Source organism: Mobula hypostoma, chromosome 1, assembly GCF_963921235.1.
Source record: "Mobula hypostoma chromosome 1, sMobHyp1.1, whole genome shotgun sequence".
Classification (NCBI taxonomy): domain Eukaryota; kingdom Metazoa; phylum Chordata; class Chondrichthyes; order Myliobatiformes; family Myliobatidae; genus Mobula; species Mobula hypostoma.
Genome location: NC_086097.1, coordinates 47285666 through 47310554, shown reverse-complemented (window position 1 = coordinate 47310554; position 24889 = coordinate 47285666). Strand labels below are relative to the sequence as shown.

The 24889-nt window shown below is 42.9% G+C and overlaps 1 protein-coding gene and 1 long non-coding RNA gene across 7 annotated transcripts in view; one reads left to right on the top strand and one right to left on the bottom strand.

Annotated features, from left to right (window-relative positions):
* LOC134346486 (uncharacterized) overlaps positions 1–19768 on the top strand; it is a 37731-nt gene extending 17963 nt beyond the window's left edge. For both annotated transcript variants that reach the window (XR_010017934.1, XR_010017937.1), the window contains exons 2-3: positions 14050–14132; positions 19541–19768. This is a non-coding gene — a long non-coding RNA (uncharacterized LOC134346486). The remainder of the gene's footprint in view (positions 1–14049; positions 14133–19540) is intronic.
* The window catches only part of trmt61a (tRNA methyltransferase 61A), a 110314-nt gene that overhangs the window by 40960 nt on the left and 44465 nt on the right, over positions 1–24889 (bottom strand). For 2 of the 5 annotated variants that reach the window (XM_063047824.1, XM_063047832.1), the window contains exons 3-4: positions 13295–13561; positions 784–4437 (exon numbers count right to left, since the gene is read on the bottom strand). In XM_063047824.1, coding sequence (XP_062903894.1) covers positions 4112–4437; positions 13295–13561 — 593 coding nt within the window. In that variant the 3' untranslated portion in view covers positions 784–4111. The other 3 variants (XR_010017929.1, XM_063047836.1, XM_063047847.1) reach the window with 3 other exon arrangements.

Sequence of the window (24889 nt, the reverse complement as noted above, 5' to 3'; positions counted from 1 at the left end):
CAAACAGTCCTTCCAGGTGAGGCATCACTTCACCTGTGAGTCGACTGGGGTGATATACTGCGTCCGGTGCTCCCGATGTGGCCTTTTATATATTGGCGAGACCCGATGCAGACTGGGAGACCGCTTTGCTGAACATCTACGCTCTGTCCGCCAGAGAAAGCAGGATCTCCCAGTGGCCACACATTTTAATTCCACATCCCATTCCCATTCTGACATGTCTATCCACGGCCTCCTCTACTGTAAAGATGAAGCCACACTCAGGTTGGAGGAACAACACCTTATATTCCGTATGGGTAGCCTCCAACCTGATGGCATGAACATCGACTTCTCTAACTTCCGCTAATGCCCCACCTCCCCCTCCCCCTCATACCCCATCTGTTACTTATTTTTATACACACATTCTTTCTCTCACTCTCCTTTTTCTCCCTCTGAATATACCCCTTGCCCATCCTCTGGGTCCCCCCCCCCCGTCTTTCTTCCCGGACCTCCTGTCCCATGATCCTCTCGTATCCCTTTTGCCTATCACCTGTCCAGCTCTTGGCTCCATCCCTCCCCCTCCTGTCTTCTCCTATCATTTTGGATCTCCCCCTCCCCCTCCAACTTTCAAATCCCTTACTCACTCTTCCTTCAGTTAGTCCTGACGAAGGATCTCGGCCTGAAACGTCGACTGCACCTCTTCCTAGAGATGCTGCCTGGCCTGCTGCATTCACCAGCAACTTTTATGTGTGTGACCATGTAAAATACTCAGTACACATATTAGGGAAGTTGCCTGTAAATTGGTAGAGAGGTTCCAATGGTTACTGAAGCAACAGCACATGAACCAAGCCACTTAACTAACATTATAGACATATCATATCCTACTGCAGAAAAAGAGAAAATGGACAAGGAAATCTCCTCCCTGTGACTAGCTACGACTCTCTTGTCTGATGGACCGACATTCCTTCAAACTCATTATTTGGCAGACAAAATTGAGAGTAGCAAGGCTATTGTCCCTCTGTCTGACTGTCAGGCAGCATCTACGGAAAGGAGTAATCAGTCAAATTTTCGGGCCGAGGCCCTTCATTGGGACTGGGGGCGGGGGGGGGGTGAAAAAGATCCCTGAATTAAAAGGTGGGGAGAGGAGAAAGGCTATCTGGAAGGTAATAGGTGAAGCCAGGTGGGTGGGAAAGGTCAAGGGCTGGGGAAGGTCAAGGGCTGGGGAAAAAAGAATCTGCTAGCAGAGAAGAGTGGACAACAGGAGAAAGGAGAGGAGGAGAGCCATGGGGAGGTGATAAGCAGGTGAGAAGTAGTTAAAGGTCAGAGTGAGGAATAGAGGAGGCAGAGGGGGGACATTTTGTTCAACAGAGGAAAAAAAAATCAATATTCATCGCAAGATGGTGGAGAAGACTGGCTCCCAGGAAGGATACGTTGCTGCGGTAACAGGTCTGGGTGAACAGATGGTCGAAAAGTCAGAGAGCAGCAGAGATTACAGTGGAGGAGCAGTGAGAGAGGGTTTCACTGAACTCCTGACGAAGGGAAGATTTAAACTTCTTCAGGGTTGGTATCCCTCATGGAGACTTTGCAGTGGAGCAGTGAAACCTTAGGTCGCACACCATCAGGTTGCACATTATTTATTTGTTAGCCTTTGTTCGTATAGTTTTTCCATAAACAATTGAATTTCCTTATTTTCCTATAAATGCCTGCAAGAAAATGTATCTCAAGGTATTATATGGTGACATAGCCATATTTGATAATAAATTTACACTGACTTTGCCTTCAGCAGTTTGGCTTTTAAATACCAGTTGTACAAGGTATTGTTGTAATGTGTGCAGTTCTTGGTTAGAGGAAAGGTGTCCTTATGCTTGAAAGGGTGTAGAAAAGATTCATGAGGGTGTTACTGGTCTGAACTATAAGGAGAGTCTTAATAAGCTGTGGCATTTTTCTATAGAGTGTAGAAGGCTGAGGGGTAATTTTGAGAGGCATAGGTAAGGTGAATGGTTGGTCTTTTTAACCAGGTCAGAGAAGGCTAAAACTTGTGGGCATAGGTTTAAGTTGAGCAGGGAAAGATTTAGAGAATCTTAGAGGCAAGGTCCACCTCTCACACAGAGGATGGTGGGCACGTGGAACAAGCCGCCACAGGAAATGGTAGAGACGAGTACAATTAGAGCATTTAAACGACATGTAAACATAGAAACATAGAAAATAGGTGCAGGAGTAGGCCATTTGGCCCTTCGAGCCTGCACCGCCATTCAGTATGATCATGGCTGATCATCCAACTCAGAACCCTGCACCAGCCTTCCCTCCATACCCCCTGATCCCTTTAGCCACAAGGGCCATATCTAACTCCCTCTTAAATATAGCCAATGAACTGGCCTCAACTGTTTCCTGTGGCAGAGAATTCCACAGATTCACCACTCTCTGTGTGAAGAAGTTTTTCCTAATCTCGGTCCTAAAAGGCTTCCCCTTTATCCTCAAACTGTGACCCCTCGTTCTGGACTTCCCCAACATCGGGAACAATCTTCCTGCATCTAGCCTGTCCAATCCCTTTAGAATTTTATACATTTCAATCAGATTCCCCCCCCCCAATCTTCTAAATTCCAACTAGTATAAACCTAGTTCATCCAGTCTTTGATCTTATGAAAGTCCTGCCATCCCAGGAATCAATCTGGTGAACCTTCTTTGTACTCCCTCTATGGCAAGGATGTCTTTCCTCAGATTAGGGGACCAAAACTGCACTGTAGATGGGTACATGGCTCAGAGAGGTTGAGGGATACTTACTGGCCAAATAGAGACAAACAGACTAGCTCAGGTAAACAACTTGGTGAAGAAGGAAAGTTGAACCAAATACCTGTTTCTGTGATTCTAAGACTCCATGACTCTACATATAAAATTAGACACAAAATCCTTGAAATGACTGAACTCTGATAATCCAGTAATATTTCAGAACTGTTGTCTTGCTCTCTTCATTGATCCTTCGTTTTCTTGTATCACCAAGAAATGCACAATATACATCGATGACATGGTCAAACTTCATTTCTATCCTTCAAAATTTTAACGTTTTAAAAAAATTTTCATGACATAATATTAAGTGCTCACTGTAACAGGAAGTCAAGTCAAACTTTAGCATTTGAATTATGTCAATATTTGAATTCATTACCAACAAATATATCAAAAAGCCAAGTTTTTAGAGTGAATCCATGATAACGGGGATCTCACATTTTGATTAGCCCAAAGACAGCAAGTCAGGTACTGAGGGCTTGAAGATAATTAAGTAACAAATCCTCAGTACCATTTGTCTGTCCAATGAGTTATCTGAAATACTGTGACATGTTAAGTCTCTACTGTATAATATATTATTACTGAGAGAGTTGCAAAGTTCTTTTAGGCAGACCAGAGCAGATATTGATTTGTTGCTTACCAGGGAAGATTGGGTGGGTTCAACAGCACTACCCAAAACTTCAAATACTTTGGCTTGGTTCATTTTGGAGACATTTAAATAAAACACAGCAGAATATTCTGCATTACAATATTAATAACTTAAACAAATAGAAATTATAGCATCAGAAATTAATTTTCTTGTTAGTCAACATTTTCAAATTGTGTTACCACAATAGAATATTTGAATGGCTTTACGTCAGTATTTCACAAATGTTCATTGTTAATTAACAAGTACAGACATCATAAATCAGCCATTAAGATCGTTCTCCATCTAAATCATATTTGCATGCATGTAGCCTGAACTGATAAAGATCTAACTGTATTCAATATTATGTTATAAACACAAGTCACTTAATATTCCTCAGTAAACAAAATATTTATTAGAAAGTCAATTAAACTAAACGAACAAGGCATTGCTGAAAGAAGGTCAATACACTATGCCCACATGGAATTTATAAATGGTTTAGATCCCACTGCTCATTCCATTTACAGCCCAAGTACTGAATTTGCATCAAGTTGTATGCTATTTCTTTCACAGTTAGTTTCTGTAAAAGTAAAATGTTAATCAGATGCCATAATCAAGGCATGCATCCACAGGACATCACACGTCAACACATCTCTGTAGAATTTCATTCTACACTGTACCTTCCTTAGCGAGAAACAAATATATTGATAAATAACATTTCTTTGTCCCTTAGGAAAGATATTTAGTAGCAAAGGTCAGATATCCAGTATGACCTGCCATCTCTTTTACAGGCGCACCACTCTTAAACTGGATAGTTCCTTGTTGCGAATCTGTACAACATTTTCCCTTTGATTGGCTCACAGTGTCAGCTGGCTTGTCCAGGCTATTTTTGTCTCCTGTACCAAAGTCAGGGAGCTGCAGGCTCACAGTCCTGACATCATGCACCCGAAGAAGGATTTCAAATGTACTGATATCATTAAATCCCTGCTCAGTCATAGCAAGGCAGGTGCGTTGCACTTGTTCAATGCAGGGAGAAAAAGAACAGATCCTTCCACCTGATGGGGACAAAAATAAAAATGATTAAAATTCAGTACGTTCCTTTTGCTCTTTGCAAATAAAATTACTTTCCCCATTATTTCTTTTAAAGTCATCACATATACACACCAAACTTGGCATTTAATCTTCAAAGTTCCCATCTCCCACCCTTTCAAAGCATTGACTCATACTGACTCGGTGTACAAGGCAGGGCGGTGTGCTCACCCCACACCAATAATCCCTCTCCCACTCTATCACTATCCCCCAGGCAGCTTTCTTTTAACACTACATGAAAGCGGCAAGCTGATATGGTATGAACCAGATGCAAATACAACTCAGTCCTTTGGAAATGAACACTTTTCAGCAGATTGGACAGCTACCTGGCTTCTGGAGCACAAAGCTGGAAGAACTCAGGTCAATTAGTGCATGCAGAGGCTAAAGGGGCAAATTGGGGTCAAGGCCCTGCATCAGGACTGAAAGAATTCAGGAAAGATTTCAGCATATAGCAATATGATATGACTATAAAACATAAGGGTAGAATTAGGCCATTTGGCCCATCAAGTCTGCTCTGCTATTCCATCATGGCTGACTTATTATCCCTCTCAACCCCATTCTCCTGCCTTCTCTCCATAACCTTTGATGCCTTGACTAATCAAGAACCTATTGACCACTGATTTAAATATACTCAATGTCTTCCACAGATTCACCGCCCTCTGGCTAATGATATTCCTTTTCATCTCTGTTTTAAATGGATGTCCCACTATTCTGAGGCTGTGCCCTCTGGTTCTAGACTCACCTACTATAGGATACAACCTCTCCAAATCAAGACCTTTCGATATTAATAGGTTTCAATGAGACGCCCCCCCCCCCGCCCCACAACAAACACTGGCCCAGAGCCAATAAACTCTCCTGTGTGTTAACCCTGTCATTTCAATGAATGGATGAGTGAAATCCTCTTTGGTTCAAGAGCCTGATGGTTGAGTGGTCCTGAAACTGGTGGTGTGAGTCTCAAGGCTCCTGCACTTTCTTCCTGATGGCGGCAGCAGCAAAATGAGAGCACATCCTGAGTGGTTGGAGTCCTTGATGATGGATGCTACTTTCTTGTGACAGCATTTCACGAGAGGGCTTTATCCATGATGGACTGGGTCGTATTTATTACTCTCTTTTAGAATTTTCCGTTTAAGGGCAATGGTGTTTCCATACTAGGCTGTGATGCAGTCAGTCAATACACTCTCCACCACACACCTATACAAGTTTGTCAGAGTTTTAGGAGTTTGCAAATATTTGGCATGACATCTAATGAAGTAGAGGCACTGCGATGTTTTATTCGTAATTGTACTTATGTGCTGGGTCCAGAAGAGGTCTTCCGAAATATTGACACCAAGGAGTTTAAAGTTGCTGACCCTCTCCACCTCTGATCCTCCAGTGAGGACTGGCTCATGGACCTCAAGTTTCCTTCTCCTGAGGTCAATACTCAGCTCCTTGGTCTTGCTGACATTGAATAAGAAATTGTTAAGGTACCACTCAGTCAGACTTTCATGCACACATCTAGGCTTTTGTCAAGTCCAGTATTCAAAAATCAGAGGTCCAAAGGGACTTGGGAGGCCTTGTGTAGGAGTCCTTAAAGGTTAATTTGCAGGTTGAGTTGGTGGTAGAGAATGCAAATGCAATGTTAGTATTCATTTCAAGAGGACTAGAATATAAGAGCAAGGATGTGATGCTGAGGCTTTATAAGACATTGTTCAGACTGCACTTGGAGTATTATGAGCATTTTTGGGCACCTTATCTAAGAAAAGATGTGCTAGCATTAGACAGGGACCAGAGGAGGTTCACAAGAATAATTCTGCAAATGACAGGGTTAACCCCTAATGAGAGTTTGTTGGCTCTGGGCCAGTGTTTGTTGTGGGGGGGGGGGGGTCTCATTGAAACCTATTAAATATCAAAAGGTCTTGATTTGGAGAGGTTGTATCCTATAGCTGGTGAGTCTAGAACCAAAGGGCACAGCCTCAGAAGAGTGGGACATCCACCTCACTTTGTCAATTCTTAGTGCTTAAAGTGTCAGCAGTAATATTGCCTAGATGACAGTTCATAGTGCAATCTTGATTAAGATAATGTCAGCAATAAATATTGCAGTCTATTTGGGGAGCACCTCCATCATCTGACACATTGTCAAATATTTTCCAATTTGTGTCAAACAGTTGGATGCAATCATCCCACATACAGATGGTCTGTATGATTAAAAGATTATCTCTCATCCTGTTAACAATAAGTGAAATAAATATTTAGTGCAATGTTATTTCTAAAATTTGTAAGTGTGGTCCATTTCTGAGCTAATAGATAACTAAATAGGAAGAATTCTATTCACAATTATGAGCCTCGGAGAAAACTTCAATGTCTATTAAACACAGGTTTAAATTTTCCTCTGCTGATCCATAAATCACCTTTTCAGGGTGGCTGACGAAAGGAGATTACTGAAAGCACGATCAAATCAGATCAAGATTTACCAGTAAGGGTGAAACAAGAAACAAATCCTAGGCTCATGACCCAAATTTCCTGTGAATTCTTTTCTTAAAGGAGATACATTGTTACTAACCTTCAGTACTATGATCTAGACAAACTTCAGCTTTACTATTTATTTAACATTTCTTTATGCAAACTCAGATTATTGCTCCCCCTCCAAAAGCTGTATTTAAACCAGACCAATAAAAAGTAAGAAAATATCTTTGTTGCCAACTGCAATCTAGTCTTTACATTAAATATTTTCAGGTTCAAACATTATTCTTAACCACTCAACTTGCATTAAATAAATTCCAAACCATTTTGTTTATTTTGACATTTTACGAAGTGTTAGATAGTTACAGCTACTGCATAATTACACCTGAGATAATATCATTTTGTACTAATGGATAGATCCTTCTTCACCTACAAGGATCAATATGTACAAAGAATAATCAATTACATGTCTTCACATTTCAAATTCGTATTGGACGTGTGAGATAACAACTAACTCAGAAAACTAACCAAGAGTATCTAACACATCAGGTTTCACCCCCGAAAACTATTAACGAGATCGAGGTTCCCAACCTTTTTTTTTAAAAAACGCCATGGACCAAAACTATTAAGCAAGGGGTCCATGAGCCCCAGGTTGGGAACCTCTGAACCAAATGATGGTTTCAACATGACAATTCACTCTTACCTCTGATATGGTTTCATCACTCTGCAGTACTTGAAAGTTTGTAGCAATGCCATACACTTCCATTTTAAGTTCCTGGTTTCTCTTCTCGCCCCCACCTCCCCTTATTGTTAAATAAACTTCCCCATTCTCATGCACATTAATTTATTACTACTTCAATGCTTACAAGTAGCCCAAAGAGAAACCAATCTTGCCAACCTTAATTCTTTTCTCATTGAACATCTACTCACCACACTTAGATATAAAACTATCTTTCTATTTGATTCCTGTAACACCCGACAGTGAGATACAAGAAAAAAGGAGCAAGAACAAGGTATCTGGTCCATGAAACCTGTTCATCTTTCAATATAATCATGGCTGATCTGTCCACGCATCCACTCTTCTGAGCTAGTTCACCAGAGTCCTTGATTCCTCCATCTTTCAAAAGCATAGGTACTGTACTTCTTTCTTAAATGCTTCCAGTGATTTAGTCTTCATAACATGTTGGGATTAGAAATTCCAAGAAATTCACCACTATTTGAGAAGAAATTCCTATGCATCTTGGTTTTATATTCAACCTAATCTTGTACCTCTGTCTCCGAGTTCAAGCCTCTCTTGCTAGTTTAAGCATCTTAGCATTTAACCTGTCCATCATGGTATCTTGTGTTTTCAATAAGATCAGCTCTGCCTCTCATTCATGTAAACATCAAAGGATACAGATACAATTTCTTTACACAAATGCACTTTTGTTCCAGGAATTAACCCAGTAACTCTCTCTTGGATCACCTTAAATCCTAGTACATCCTTTCTTACACAAGGGTAAGTGGGGGGGGGGGGTGGTCACACTGTACACAATATTTAAATACAAGTTTTGCCTTCCTCTACTGCCACAATGAGGCAACTCCAAGGTTGCAGGAGTAACACCTTATATTCCATTTGGGTAGCCTCTAACTTAATGTCATGAACATCAATTTCTCCCTCCTCTTTTTTCCCCATTCCAGTTTCCTTCTCCCCTCTTCTCTGCCCCTAACCCGCCTATCATATTCCTCTGGGGCCCCTCCTCCTTCCCTTTCTCCCATGGTCCACTGGCCTCTCCTATCAGATTCTTTCTTCCTCAGCCATTTAATCTTCCATCTATCCCCTCCCAGTTCCTTCCTTCAGCCTCCCTCTCCCCATCACCCACCTGTCTTCACTTATCACCTGCCCGCTAGTACTCTTTCCCCTCCCCCACCTTCTTACTCTGACATCTGCCCCTTCTTTTCCAGCCCTGATGAAGGCCAAAACGTTGACTGTTTATTCCCCTCCATCGATGCTGCCTGACCTACTGAGTTCCTTCAGCATTTTATGTGCGCTGCTACATCTTCAGCAGATTTTTAAAACTTTTTAACCTTCTACAGTTAAACAAAGCATGGATGACAAAAGCAATCATTCATTTCTCACCTTGTGCATACAAACAAGATTTATCTTCATATACTCATGGAAGGACCTAGGGTGAGCAGTTGCAAATAGGATTCAGGGGAGTAAATTTCTCATGAATATAGAGAAATGATGAGGATGTCTTAAATTTACAAGGACTGTTTAAATTAAAGGGAAAGTTTGGGCATCTGAGATCCAAGGTATTTAAGGATGTTTACAAAGGGAGAGGAAGTAAGGGATTGGATATCCAGGAAACATATAAATTGGTATAATGATTTGTATCAATACCAGCTCCATTATGAAAGAAGACATGCAAGAGTGAAATGCTCTATTAAAGCAAATATCACATTCCAGTCACTTGGCTGAAATGCAAGATTTATTCCACATTCTCTTGTTTATTTTTATGCCTTTGTTAATATTTAAGGAATTAAGAGCTGAGTAGGAATCTATTTATACAATTTCATAAATCACAGCTAGCAACTTTATACAAGTATTTTTCAACTCTAAACAACAATTTGTAACTTCCGTTTCTTCAGTCCTAAACAGAGAGTTATCACTTGCTCTGATTTCAAAACAATCTTTCTCCTCAGCTTTAGATTCCATTTTTTGGATACTATTAGAGTCATAGAACACCACTGCAGAGAAACAGGCCCTTCAGCCCATCTCGTCTGTGCCCACCTATTAATCTGACCAGTCCCATCGACCTGCACCCAAACCATAGTCTGCTACACCCCTCCCATTCATGTACCTATCCAAATTTCTCTTAAATGTTGAATCAAATCCACATCCAGCACTTACACTGGCAGCTCATTCCACACTTTCACCACCCTCTGAGTGAAGAAGTTCCCTTTCATATTCCTCTTAACCATTTCACCTTTCACCCTTAACCTGTGACCTCTGGTTGCAGTCTCACCAGACCTTAGTGAAAAACCCTGTTTGCATTCACCCTATCTATATCCCTCATAATTTTGTATACCTCCATTAAATCTCCCCTCAATTTTTTATGTTCTAGGGAATTAAATCCTAACCTATTCAACCTCTCGTTATAGCTCATGTCCAAAAGTCCTGGCAATATCCTTGTAAATTTTCTCTGCACTCTTTTAAACTTATTTACATCTTTCCTACAGGCAGGTGACCAAAACTGGACACAATACTCAAAATTAGGCTTTACAAATGTCTTATAAAATTTCAACATTCCAAGTCCTGTCCTCAATGCATTGATTTATATAGGCCAATGTGCCAAAAACTTTCTCTATGACTCTATCTGTGATGCCTCTTTCAAAGAATTATGGATCTGTATTCCAGATCCCACTGTTCTACCACACTCCTCAGTGCCCTGTTGTTTACTGTGTAAGACCTAGCCTTTCTTTGTAACTTTCTTGAAAAACTGTAAGATTGTTTTGACAGTACTGACCACACACAAAGCAATGTTGACCATCCCCAATTAGTTCCTGTCTATCCAAATACTTATATATCCAGTCCCTTAGAATAAATTCCAATAATTTTCCTACTACTGACTTCAAGCTCACTGGCCCCATAATTTCCTGTCTCATTCTTAGAGCCTTTCTTAAACAACGGAATAGCAGTAGCTATTCTCTAATCCTCAGACAATGTCTTATAAAATTATGACCAAGGTTGTTTTAAGTAACTCTACCAAGGCCCCTGCGATTTCAGCATTAGCCTCCCACAGGGACGGAGGGAACATATTGTCAGGTCCTGGGAGTTCAACCACCCTAATTTGCCTCAAGACAGCAAACACTTCCTCCTCTGTAATCCGTACAGGGTCCATGACCTCGTTGCCACATTGCCCATATAGACTTCACATCTACAGACTCTGTGTCTGTCTCCCGGGTAAATACTGATGAAAAAAAAGACCAATGAAGATCTCCCCCATCTCTTTTGGCTCCATACAGATTACCATTCTGATGTTCCAGAGGACCAATTTTGTCCTTGCTATCCTCTTGCTCTTAATTTCTCTGTAGAAGCCCTTAGGATTCTTCTTCACCTTGTCATGTCTTCTTTTAGCCCTCCTGATTTTCATTTGAAATGTTTTCTTGCATTTTTTTATACTCAAATAAGGATTTGTTCCTACCCGCCTTTTCCTACTATGCACCTTCCTTCTTAAACAGGACCTCAATATCTCTCAAAAACCAAAGTTCCCTTAATTTGTTATCATTGCTTTTTATTCTGACAGGAACATACAAACTTTATACTCTCAAATTTTCATTTCTGAAGGCCTCCTACAAACCAAGTACACTTTTGCCAGAAAACAGCCTGAACCAATCCACACTTGCCAGATCCTTACTGATATCATCAAATTTAGTCTTTCTCTAATTTAGAATCTCAACCCACAGACCAGACCTATTCTATTCCATAATTACCTTGAAACTTGTGGCGTTATGATCACTAGATGCAGTGTACCCCTACAAACTTTTGCCACTTGCCCTGTCTAATTCTCTAGCATCGCACTCTCTCAAGTTGGGACTTCTCTGTACTGATTAAGGAAACTTTCCTGAACACATCTAACAAACTCTTTCCCATCCAGCCCTTTTACAGTATGGGAGTCCCAGTTAACGTATGGATAGTTAAAACCACCTACTATCACAACCTTTTGTTTCTTGCAATGGTCTGCAATCTCTCTGCAAATTTGTACTGCTAAATCCTGTGTCTATAATATAATCCCATTAATGTGGTCATACCTTTCTTATTAAGTCTCACCAGACGAATTCTCCTGGCTGTCCTGACTGAGCACTGTTGTGATATTTTCTCTAACTAGCAATGGAACCCCTCCCCCTTTGATCCACCCCACCCCATCACATCTAAAACAATGCAGCCCTGGAACACTTAGCTGCTGATCCTGCCCCTCCTGCAACGAAGTCTCACTAAAGGCTACAATATCATAATTCCATGTGCTAATCCATGCCCTAAACTCACCCAGCTTTCCTACAATACTCCTTGCCTTGAAATATATGCAGCTCAGAATATCAGGCCCACTTTGCTCGAACTTCTGATTCCTGACTTTGTATATACAGTTGGCTTAACAACATCTTTCTCCACAATCACTCCATTATTTGTTCCCGCACTCTGGTTCCCATCCCCCTGCAACCCTCTGTGCAGCACTAGCAAACCTTCCTGCTGGGATATTAGTCCCCTTCCAGTTCAGGTCCCACCTTTCCTCAAAGAGAGCTCAATGATCCAAAAATCTGATGCCCTTCCAGCTGCACAATCTCCCTAGCTATGTGTTAAACTGTATGATCTTCCTATTTCTGGCCTCACGAACACATAGCACCGGTAGCAATCCTGCATCACAACTCTGGAGGTCCTGTTCTTTAACTTAGCACCTAACTCCCTGAACTCACTTTGCAGGATCTCATCAACCCTCTTACCCACGTCATTAGTACCAACATGGCCCACAACCTCTGGCTGCTCAATCTCCCACTTAAGAATGCTGTGGACTCGATCTGAGATGTCCCAGAACCTGGAGCCAGGGACGTAACAAATCATCTGGGAATCTCGTTCTCATCAACAGAACCTCCTTTCTGTTCCCTAACCAATGAATCCCCTTTCACAGTTTACCTCTTCTCCAACCCCCCTTCCACCTTCTCTTTTGAACCGCAGAACCAAACAGTGCCAGAGACCTGACTAGTACGGCTTTCCTCTGCTAGGTCAATCTCCCCCCTCTCCCAACAGTATCCAAAGCAGTATACCTGTTGTTGAGAGGAACGGTCAAAGTACTCTGCACTGGCAGCCCATCCCCTTTGCCCCTCCTTATAGTCACCCAGTTACCTGTGTCCTGCACCTTGGGTGTAAGTACCTTCCTGAAAGTCCTGTCTATCAACCGTTCAAATGATTTGGAGTTCATTCAGTTCTAGCTCCAACTACTTAACACTGTCTGTTAAGAAGCTGAAGCTGGATGCACTTCTTGCAGGTATAGTCATCACAGTCTCTGGAGGTCTCCCCACCTTCCCACATCCTGCAAGAGCATTCCACTGTTCTAAATATGCAACAAGAAAGAAGGAAAGAAAGAAAGAAAGAGCAGCAAAAAAAATCTACCTATGGTTTACCTGTCTCCTCAGTGAGCTAAAGCCTCAATACCCCACTCTAGCACTGGCCCACTCACATAATAGCTGCTCCACTTAAATCCAACTTCTTTTTATTGGATCTTGACAAGTGCCTTATTATGACTCATGGGGACTGTGGCACGCAAAATATGCTGACTGACCCCACTCACTTGTTTTAAACTCTCTCCCTCCAAGCAATCAGATAATTCCTTGGGACCGTTGTCTTACCTTCTATCTTCAAGGCAGATTTTGCATATTTAACAGCCTCCCAAGGTGATGGAATGTCCAGGAAAACAGCATCCGCAATATTTGTCACTCCAAAGCCTTCTTTACATACATCTTGCGTTTTCACTGTGACCAAATGATCTACCTTGTGTTCATGAAACTCCTCTTTAGCTTTGTCTGCTCGTTGTTTATGAAATTCCACAGTATACAGCTGTCCTGTTGGTGCAATTGTCCGAATAATGGCGTGGGAAAGAGAACCACTCCCCGTACCTACAACACAAAGGAAAAGATTGTTTTTGGTTCACAACCAAAGTATATTTTACATGATGAAGATACTTTTCAATGTTGAACAATAAAACTTACTGCAGAAAACATGAGATATGGAGGAACCACCATTTAGCCAATGGGTACAGTTTATTTAGGGCAGGGTTATCTTGGTGATTTCAGCAAGAGTGACAAGGATTTGGCTTTGTCTACAACACGATAAAGTGTACACTGGGATACAAAACAATGTGAAAAATACATTACAAATATTTCTCCATGAAAATCTACATGCAGCAGTCATCTAACATTAACTTCTGTTCTAATGATCAGTTTATACTTTGCCAGAAATGCTCAAAGTCAGCCTTACTTCAAGTAAACAAACTGAATGCATGGGCAAGATGAATAGGAACATCCTTGACAAAAAGGAACAAGTATAGGCTTGGCAAAACTGAAACCAATGAACAATTTCCCCCTTGGTTCTGTTTTCACTGCAGTCATTTCTGGAGCAATCAAGGTGGCAGTGGTTGGTATTGGTTGAACATGGCAGCCCCAGATCTTTCCTTCAAGAGATTCTCAGGTAAGTAACTCCAACCACTTTTAGCTGCCTACGTGACCTTCCTTCCATTAAGAGGTCAGAAATGCATTGCTTACCGCTAATTGTGCATTATTCTGATAAAGTTTAAGGGAATGGGGGATTCTCAGATCCCTGTAAACAATGAATTAAGTCTGTGACTGCAGTGTGTTTGAATAATGTCTCACAGCTACTTTCTTTGGAGCAAGATAAGGGTTAAAATTTGCTCAGATCCACATAAGATGTCTCTGGGCTTTTCACACCTTTTGATTTTGACAAAAAGCAGTACCTGATGGAAATTAGACAGAACATTCCTTTTTATTTCAAGCATAAATTTGACGGATGTTCTTATCTTTGTCATTAAGTTGTGGCTCCAACAAACAAAGTAGGACATTCTTTTCTTTAATTAAGGTGGCTGGAGTGTTTAACAAATTGATTGTACTTTTGTATCAATAGTCTATTGACTTGGCTGGAATGGTTATCAAACTACACACAAAGTTGCTGGTGAACGCAGCAGGCCAGACAACATCTCTAGGAAGAGATACAGTCGACGTTTCGGGCCGAGACCCTTCGTCAGGACTAACTGAAAGAAGAGCTAGTAAGAGATTTGAAAGTGGGAGGGGGAGGGATGGAGCCAAGAGCTGGACAGTTGATTGGCAAAAGGGATGTGAGAGAGAGAGAAAAAGAATGTATGTATATAAATAAATAACGGATGGGGTACGAGGGGAAGGTGGGGCATTAGCAGAAGTTAGAGAAGTCAATGTTCATGCCAGGATCTCCCAGTGGCCACACATTTCAAGTCCACGTCCCATTCCCATTCTGATATGTCTATCCACGGCCTCCTCTACTGTAAAGATGAAGCCACACGCAGGTTGGAGTAACACCACCTTATATTCTGTCTGGGTAGCCTCCAACCTCATGGCATGAACATTGACCTCCAATTTCTGCTAATGCCCCACCTCCCCCTCATACCCCATCCATTATTTATCTATATACACACATTCTTTTTCTCTCTCTCCCTTTTCTCCCTCTGTCCCTCTCACTATACCCCTTACCCATCCTCTGGGTTTTCCCCCCTCCCCCTTTTCTTTCTCCCTGGGCCTCCTGTCCCATGATCCTCTCATATCCCTTTTGCCAATCACCTGTCCAGCTCTTGGCTCCATCCCTCCCCCTCCTGTCTTCTCCTATCATTTTGGATCTCCCCCTCCCACTTTCAAATCTCTTACTAGCTCTTCTTTCAGTTAGTCCTGACAAAGGGACTCGGCCCGAAACATCGACTGTACCTCTTCCTAGAGATGCTGCCTGACCTGCTGCGTTCACCAGCAACTTCGATGTGTGCTGCTTGAATTTCCAGCATCTGCAAAATTCCTCCTGTATGGTTATCAAACTGATTGTTCTTTTGTATCGGTGGCCTTATAACTTCTGATATCAGGCAGTGAACTTGTAGAACTGCCGGGGAGATGAGAAAGGTTCTCTCCCTGATGTCGGGTCCAAGTTCACTCACCGGCTGAGCTCGAAGAAATAAACGGGTGAAAAGATAAGTAACGATCTTTTTGTGCTGCCGCTATTTGATCCAGCAAAGTTACGTTTACAATTCGATTGTGCAGGAAACTTCCCAGATGATAGCTTACGCCAGAGTATTCTAAAACCTAGATATGACTCAGGCAAAGGCTGAGCAATATAAAGTACATTTGCACCAAACAAGAGCACAACAATGGACCACCCCCTTAACAGCTTCCTTGATGTGAAAAGGCATTGCCATTAGAAGGATCCTAGAAACTATATCCTCTTCAAGCGCACCTGGGCAGTCATTTAAATACCATGTTTACAAAGGTTCAGAAACTGAATCTGGATACAATGCAGCTCTCAACTCCCTGTTATGCTGTCATTGACAAGACACAAATGAATGTAACAGAATAATCTCCACTTGCCAGAATAATATTTGTCAAATTGAAGAAACGGTATCAGAGAGTAAAACATTGTTTGGTTGTCACCCAATCCTCCACTCTAGCTCTTCCTTCTTGCCATCAGCAGTACTTAGACAAAATGTAGCACCAAAAAAAATTGGCAAGATTTCCTTTACAGCACCTCCCAAACCCATGATCCATTTCTGGAAAAAGGGGAAAATGACTGTACGAGAACTCCTGTAAGTTCCCCCTCAACACTATTTCTGATTTGAAATACAGCCCCTACTCAACATTGCTGCATTTAAATATTAAATCTCCCTACTGAACTGCATTCTGACAGTCTGTATGACATAGAAACAGTAACCCTTCAAGGACCATAAGGATGGGGCAATAAACTTTGACTTTGTTTGTGATCTCACATACAGCAAACAGAAAAATCCCACCAGTCCCAATAACTTGCTTTTGATTTTGTGGTTCAATCTCTGCTGAAATGTCTTAGATGTTTTATCACCACCTATTCTGGCAACCAGGAAAGGGGCAATGAATGCCAGACTTGCAGCATTTGTATGATCAAATTAAATTCAAAGCAAGCTTCTAGAAGGTTAAGCTAATCTTTTCTTCTGAATACTCCAAGCTTAACACATTTAGACAAGCTCAGTTTCACCCTAGCAAAGGATGCTATTTAAGAGATTTGTGAACCAATAATTGAAGCATAAGGGAGATGGAAGAGTCAAAACAAGGATTTCAGATCCTAAATACAAACAACACACATCAAAGTTGCTGGTGAACGCAGCAGGCCAGGCAGCATCTCTAGGAAGAGGTACAGTCGACCTTTCGGGCCGAGACCCTTCGTCAGGACTAACTGAAAGAAGAGCTAGTAAGAGATTTGAAAGTGGGAGGGGGAGGGGGAGATCCGAAATGATAGGAGAAGCTGTGATAGCGAGTCTGAGTCAAAATGTGGTAGAAAAGTTGGAGAGTCGAAGAAATTACAGATGGGGAGCAGTGAGAGATGGTTTCACTGAACTCCCGAAGAGAAGATTTAAACTTCTTCAGTGTAGGCATCACTGGAAGAGGCTTCGCAGTAGTGAATTTAAAAATGCAAACACGAGGAATTCTGCAGATGCTGGAAATTCAAGCAACACACATCAAAGTTCATCTCTAGGAAGAGGTACAGTCAACGTTTCGGGCCGAGACTCTTCGTCAGGACTAACTGAAAGAAGAGCTAGTAAGAGATTTGAAAGTGGGAGGGGGAGGGGGAGATCCGAAATGATACCGTTCTGATTAGGAAGAGAATAGATACACTGGTGATGGGTAGTGGGAGCTATGGGTGATTGCGGATGGAAGGGAGAAAGAAGGAAAAAAAACTAGATTGGGGGCTGGATGCCAATCAAGATTTTGAATAGATGGTAAATAATTAACACAACAAAGTCTGCAGCTGCAGTAAATCCAAACCAAAACCTACAAAATGCTGGAGGAACTCAGCAGGTCAGGCAGCATCTGCGGAAATGAAAAAAAGTCAATGTTTCGGGCTGAGACTCTTCTTCAGGACCCAGAAGAGGAAGAAGCCACAATAAAACAGTGGGAGTAGGTGAAGGAGACTAGCTAGACGGTGATAGGTGAAGCCAAGTGGGTGGGAAAGGTTAAGGGCTGAAGGAGGATGGTGGATAATGTTGAGTTTCTGAAGTGTTATTAAAATACATTCATTTAAGCCCAGTCAAAAACTGGCCCAACCAGAGTCATTCTGACTTAAGCTAGAGGACTTCTTTTTTTGGAGGAACTCAGCAGGTCAGGTAGCAATCTTGGAAAGCAACAAACAATGGATGTTTTCAGCAGAGACCCTTTATTGGGATTGGAAAGGAAGAGGGAAGATGCCAGAATAAGATAGTTGGGGAAGAGGAAGGAGTGCGAGCTAGAAGGTGCTGGGTAAAGCATGATGAGGGGGAATAAAGTGAGAAGCTGGGAGATGACAGCTGCAAAAAATAAACAGCTGAGGAAGGAGGAACTTGATCGGAGAGGAGAGTAGATCATGGGAGAAGGGAAAGGAGGAAGGGCACCAGAGGGAGATAATAAGTAGTTGAGGACAAGAGAAGAGTTTAAGAGGGAGGCTACAGTGGGAATGGAAGAAAAGGAAATCAGGAGGGGGAAAATTTTCTGGAAGTTTGAAATTGATGTTCATGTTGCCAGGTTGAATATGAGGAGTTGAATATGAGGAGTTGCTCCTCCAACCTGCCAGTAGCCTCATCACGGCAGTACAGGAGACCATGGACCAACATGTCGGAATGGGAATGGGTTTTGTTTGCTTGGACTTTTGTTTGATGCCCAAATCTGACAAATATAATCCATATCCTGCCAGACACCAGCCAAGTACTCAGACTCTAGCTTCAATTAGTAAATCCTTACAAATGGAAAGCTCAAAATAACCTACATTCTGGGTACCAGTGTTTCCAGCATGACATTGGTGGAGTTAAGAGAGGAGGGGAATTGCATTATTGACTAGAGTGAGGATTATGGCACTACTTAAAAGAGGATATCCCAGAGGGGAATATCTGGCCAGGCCAGATGGGTAGAACTTAGAAAAAAAATCACTTTGAAGGGATTATATTATAAACCTCCCAATAGTGAGTGGGAATTAGAGAAGCAAATATGTAGGAATATCAAAGTAGTGCAGGAATAATAAGGTTATAATAGTATGTGATTTTAACTTTGCTAAAACTGACTGGGATTGCCTTAGTGCTAAGGGAATTGATGTGGCAGAATTTATGTGTGTCCAAGAAAGTATTCGAACTAATATGTAGCTGGACCTACTAGGTGTACCTGTGCTGAAGGTGCACCACAGGGTTCTGTGCTTAGACCTCTGCCCCACTCTTTTTTTTATTTATGATGTGAGGCTAAGTACAGCTCCAATGCCATTTTTAATATTGCTAACAACACCAACTTTGTTGGCTGAATCAAAGGTTGTGACAAATCATAGTAGAGGGAGACTGAAAATCTGGTTGAGTGGTGCCACAACAACAGCTTCTCACTCAACGTCAGCAAAGCCAAAGAGATGATTGTCAACTAAAGCAGGAAGAAGCCTGAAGTCCATGAGCCAGTCCTCATCGGGGAAGGGAGGTGGAGAGGGTCAGTAGCATTAAATTCCTTGCATCAACACATCAGAGAATCTGCCCTGGGTCCAGCATGCAAGTGCTATCACTAAGAAGGCACAACAGCACCTCTGCTCTCCTAGAAGTTTGATTCAATTCAGCAATACACAAACCTCCACAGATGCACTGTGGAGAATATCTTAACTGGTTGCATCACAGCCTGGTATAGAAACACAATGGCCCAGTCCAAATGTAAAACTAAAGAAATACTTAATGCAAGCTGAAACGGGGAAATGGTGGCTTTTCTCTGCCTGTTGTGGACTATTAATTGTGAAGTAGTAGCAAGAGCAGGTATAGAACCCACATTTTCTCACTGTGTTACAACTTCTGTAAATCTGATTTGTTCTCACATTTTGTCCAGCAGACATCAAGATTCTTGTTCTCCCTAATGACAAGAATACAATGGCAATTCAACAACCTTCCATTTAAATGCAAATCTCTGTATGAATGAAGTTCAAGACTGCCACTGAGAAAAATAATCCATTCTGAAGCAAATTGAGAATTTACCACAGGAACCATGAAAGTATTTTTGATGTTAAGAACAGTGCAACAAATTTACTTGCATACTTTGAAATTAAATTTCAATAATTTATAAACCATCAAAAATTTGGACCTCAAAATATCTGGGGAAGAGAAAGAGAGTGGGAGGAGGGGGAGGGGAAGAGAAGGAGAGGGGGAGGAGGGGAAGAGGGGAAGAGAGTGGGGGGAGGGGAAGAGAGTGGGAGGGGAGGAGGGGAAGAGAAGGAGAGTGGGAGGAGGGGAAGAGAAGAGGGGGAGGTGGGGAAGAGAAGCAGAGGGGGAGGAGGGGAAGAGAAGGAGAGGGGGAGGAGGGGAAGAGAAGGAGAGGGGGAGGAGGGGAAGAGAAGGAGAGGGGGAGGGGAAGAGAAGGAGAGGAGGAGGGGAAGAGAAGAAGGGGGAGGAGGGGAAGAGGAGAGGGGGAGGAGGGGAAGAGAAGGAGAGGGTGAGGAGGGGAAGAGAAGGAGAGGGGGAGGAGGGGAAGAGAAGGAGAGGGGGAGGAGGGGAAGAGAAGGAGAGGGGGAGGAGGGGAAGAGAAGGAGAGGGGAGGAGGGGAAGAGAAGGAGAGGGGAGGAGGGGAAGAGAAGGAGAGGGGGAGGAGGGGGAGAGTGGGAGTGGGAGGAGGGGAAGAGAAGGAGAGTGGGAGGGGGAGGAGGGGAAGAGAAGGAGAGTGGGAGGGGGAGGAGGGGAAGAGAAGGAGAGTGGGAGGGGGAGGAGGGGAAGAGAAGGAGAGTGGGAGGGGGAGGAGGGGAAGAGAAGGAGAGCGGGAGGGGGAGGAGGGGAAGAGAAGGAGAGCGGGAGGGGAGGAGGGGAAGAGAAGGAGAGCGGGAGGGGGAGGAGGGGAAGAGAAGGAGAGCGGGAGGGGGAGGAGGGGAAGAGAAGGAGAGCGGGAGGAGGGAAAGGGGAGAGAGAGAGACTTAATTGATCACAAAGGAAATTAGTGCCACAGTAGCATTACAAGTGCATGGGTGTACAAATATTAGAAGAGAAGAAAGAATGGAAAACAATTTACCTCAAACAGTCTCATAGGAGGGGTCATCACTTTCCAGGCTATAGGTTGACTCATTAAGGAACCTAATAGCCAAGGGTAAGAATGACCTCATATAGTGCTCTTTGGAGCAGCACAGTTGTCATAGTCTATACTAAAAGTGCTCCTCTGTTCAGCCAAGGTGGTATTCAGAGGATGAGAAACATTGTCCAGAATTGCCAGGATTTTTCTGACGGTCCTTTGTTCTAACACAGCCTCCAGTGTGTCCAGTTTGACTCCTACAACAGAGCTAGCCTTTCTAAACAGTTTGTTGAGCCTGTTGGCATCACCCATGTTGATGCCATTGCCCCAGTTCACCACCGCAAGGTCCTCACAGTGATCCTCACACTGCTGCCCCACTTATCCAAATGGGAGTAGGCTCTGTTCAGTACTGGTGACACCAGACTGGTAGAACACCTGAAGCCTGCATACTCCAAAGGACCCCAGTCTCTCAGGAAGTAGAGGCAACTCTAGCCCTTCTTGTACACAGCCTCTATCTTGGTGTTCCACTTAAGTCTGTCATCCAGGTGCACCCCACGTACTTGTAGGACCTCACCACATCCACATCCTCACCATCAATGGTAACAGGGAACAATGCAGGCTTGGTCTTCCCAAAGTCCATTACCATCAGGTCTTACTTATGTTGAGCTGCAGATGATTCACCCTGCACTATTTGACAAAATCCTCCACCAGGGCCCTGTATTCATCCACCCATCCTCCCTTTAAACATCCAACTATTGCTGATTCATCAGAGAATCTCTGCAGATGACTTGACTCAGAATTGTATCTAAAGTCCGAGTTATACAGGGTAAACAGGAAGGAAGCCAATACAGTCCCCTGTGGGGCCCCAATGCTGCTTATAGCCATGTCTGACACACAGCTCTGAAGCTGCATAAACTGTGGTCTGCCATTCTGTTGGTCCATTATCCAGGTAATAATAGAAGTGCCAACTGCATTGAATCAAGGTTTTCCCTAGCAATGAGGGCTCTATGGTATTGAAGGCAGTCGAGAAATCAAAAACCATGATCCTCACAGTGCTGCCCCGCTTATCCAAATGGGAGTAGGCTCTGTTCAGCAGGTAGATGACAGCATCATCGAGTCCAATGTACTCTTGGTAGGCAAACTGCAGGGGATCGAGGGCTGATTTGACTGGGGGCAGGAGGTGAGCCAGGACCAGCCTCTCTAGGGTCTCCATGATGTGTGAGGTTAGGGCTACTGGACGGTAATCATTCAAGGCAACACTCACAACATGCTGGAGGAACTCAGCAGGTTGGGCAGCATCCGTGGAAACGATCAGTCGACGTTTCAGGCCGGAACCCTTCGTCAGGACTGAAGAGGGAAGGGGCAGAGGCCCTATAAAGAAGGTGGGGGGAGGGTGGAAAGGAGAAGGCTGGTAGGTTCCAGGTGAAAAACCAGTAAGGGGAAAGATAAAGGGGTGGGGGAGGGGAAACAGGGAGGTGATAGGCAGGAAAGGTGAAGAAGGAATAGGGGAAAACACAATGGGTAGTAGAAGGAGGTGGAACCATGAGGGAGGTGATAGGCAGCTGGGGGAGGGGGCAGAGTGACATATGGATAGAGGAAGGGAGGGCTTTATCTTTCCCCTTACTGGTTTTTCACCTGGAACCTACCAGCCTTCTCCTTCCCACTCTCCCCCCACCTTCTTTATAGAGCCTCTGCCCCTTCCCCCTACAGTCCTGACGAAGGGTTCCGGCCCGAAACGTCGACTGATTGTTTCCACGGATGCTGCCCGACCTACTGAGTTCCTCCAGCGTGTTGTGAGTGTTGCTTTGACCCCAGCATCTGCAGATTATTTTGTGTTTTGGTAATCATTCAAGACCTTTGGTTAGCCTTTCTTGGGTACTGGGAGCACACAAGATGTTTTCCACACGGTCAGGACCCTTTCCAGGCTGAGACTCAGATCGAACATGCACTGGAGAAATCCACACAGCTGCTCAGCACACTCCTTCAGGACCTCAGGGATCACACCATCCGGTCCCAATGCTTTGCCGTGCCTGAGTTTCCCCAGAGCCCTTCTCACCCACACAGTAGTGAAGGTGACAGCATGATGACTGGGGAGTTGGTGGAAGGTGGGGCTGGGGGAGGTGAAGATTGGGACAAAAGCAGTTGGTATGTGGAGGTGTGGATGGTAGGTGCAGGGCAAGAAGTGGGTGTAGACAGCGGTAGCCTGTGTTGTTCATCCACGTGTTGAACTGGAGGGGCGAGGTGGGGGGAAGAGAGGCATTTCAGTAAAATGAATATCCGCAAATTCTTGAATAAAAATAATTGCTTACAACGTCAGTCCAAATTTATTCCTTGCACAATTGTGTACGATCTAATTTGAAGAAAACATTTTATTTCCATCCTGGTACTGACATAACAGGACTGAGTCAGGACCTGGCAAACGAACGCTGACCAGTCAGAGCACATCATGTAGTTGTTCACCAAATTCAAAATTTAAGAATCAAACTAAACAACTTCAGAAATACATTAATCCTTAAAATATTTTTCAAACATTGTGAAAACTCATCCTACTCCAAAAGAGGCTGCTTGTTGACTTTATAAGTCAGCTGCTTCTGAAAGCACCATCTGCAAGCACCATTTGAACACATCTCCAGCGGAATCACATGATAATGCCAAAAAAAAATGCTTGACATCATGTCTGCCCGCATATGTTTGCATAATCAGTCAACCTTAATCACAAGTCTTTTTCTAATCTAATCCTGATAATCATGAAACAAAATCAATATCTGCAAACTGATTCTGTTAAAATTTGCAGGTGGAGATTCAATAGGTTTGCTATTCAAGCCTTAGACTCTGCAAATGAAATAAAGAATTCAACTTGGTCCTTTTTTCCTCCCCATTTCTGTACTTATTCAGAACAAGACCTAATACCAAGAAGCATAATCAAGTTATGTTTAACTGAGAGCACTGCATTTTTAATTTAAAATAACTTGATAAAACTATTAAAATGCTTTTAAATATTTTCCTAATTAAATCTTGTTTGTTAATAGTACGGTCAGATTTTAATGTTACATGCAATCCAATAACATTAAAGAGATGCACTAATAACAGAACTGCTCACTGGTTTACAAGAAAACACGCACCAGATTCAAGTCAGTTCCTCACTGAGCCATGATCCCAATCTCTTCCAGTGTGTTTTATTGCTGTGAGAAAATATCTTTCCTTTCCCTTTATTATGCTGATCAGGATGAAATCCGAAAGGCAACTGTGACAAATACTTAACAGCAAGATCTAACATTCTGTGGTTTCAAGGAAAAGTGGATTAATTGTTAATTGCGGAGGTAACATTAGTGTTACGTACAGAAAGCAGGGCAATGATATTGGTGATAGATTTCCCCGCAAAGAGTGAGCTTGGATATCACGGATTAAAAAGCATCTTACTGGGCTGGCACAACACACTGACTTGCCAACAGATTGCTTCACTGGGTTAGTGATATAGTTTGGGACAGGAGGACAAAACAGCTTCTTGTACTTTTGTTTTCTGATGCTATTTAAAAATGGATGCCTCCCTCCATTTTTAAAAAAATGTAGCTCTTAGATTTAATTAAACCAGAAAATACTTCAGTTTTCAGTAACAGAAGAAGCCCACAATTCAACTAGCCACTGGAAATTGGTCAACAGGTATTTCATAGTATTTTTTTATACGTAGTGAAAATAAACTAATTCTAAGAAACTACAATCATTCCTAACGTGTTAATGCTGCAACAGATTCTACTTGTATCCCTGAAAACCATACTACAAATACATCAGGAAATCACAACTCTATATATTTGCATTCAAAACGTCCCACTGACCTTGTTGAACAAACTCCTACTCGTCAGTCTAAATAAACTGGGTGTTGGACTTCCCAACCATCAGATAGTCAGGATGCACAAATACTCCTCCTTCCCCATCATCCTCAACACGCATGCCCCCCAGGGCTGTGGGCTGAGCCCGCTGCTGTACACTCTGCTCACACACGAGTTCACGGCCAAGCACCTGAGCAATCACACTGTCATGACAGTGGTGCGGCTCATCACCAGCAAAGATGAGACTGCCTACAGAGAGGAGGTGGAAGAGCTCGGGGCCTGGTGCAGGCAAATAACCTCAACAGGACACTCCTGTACCTCACGTTACATTATGCACATATAATCAATGTATATAAGCTAT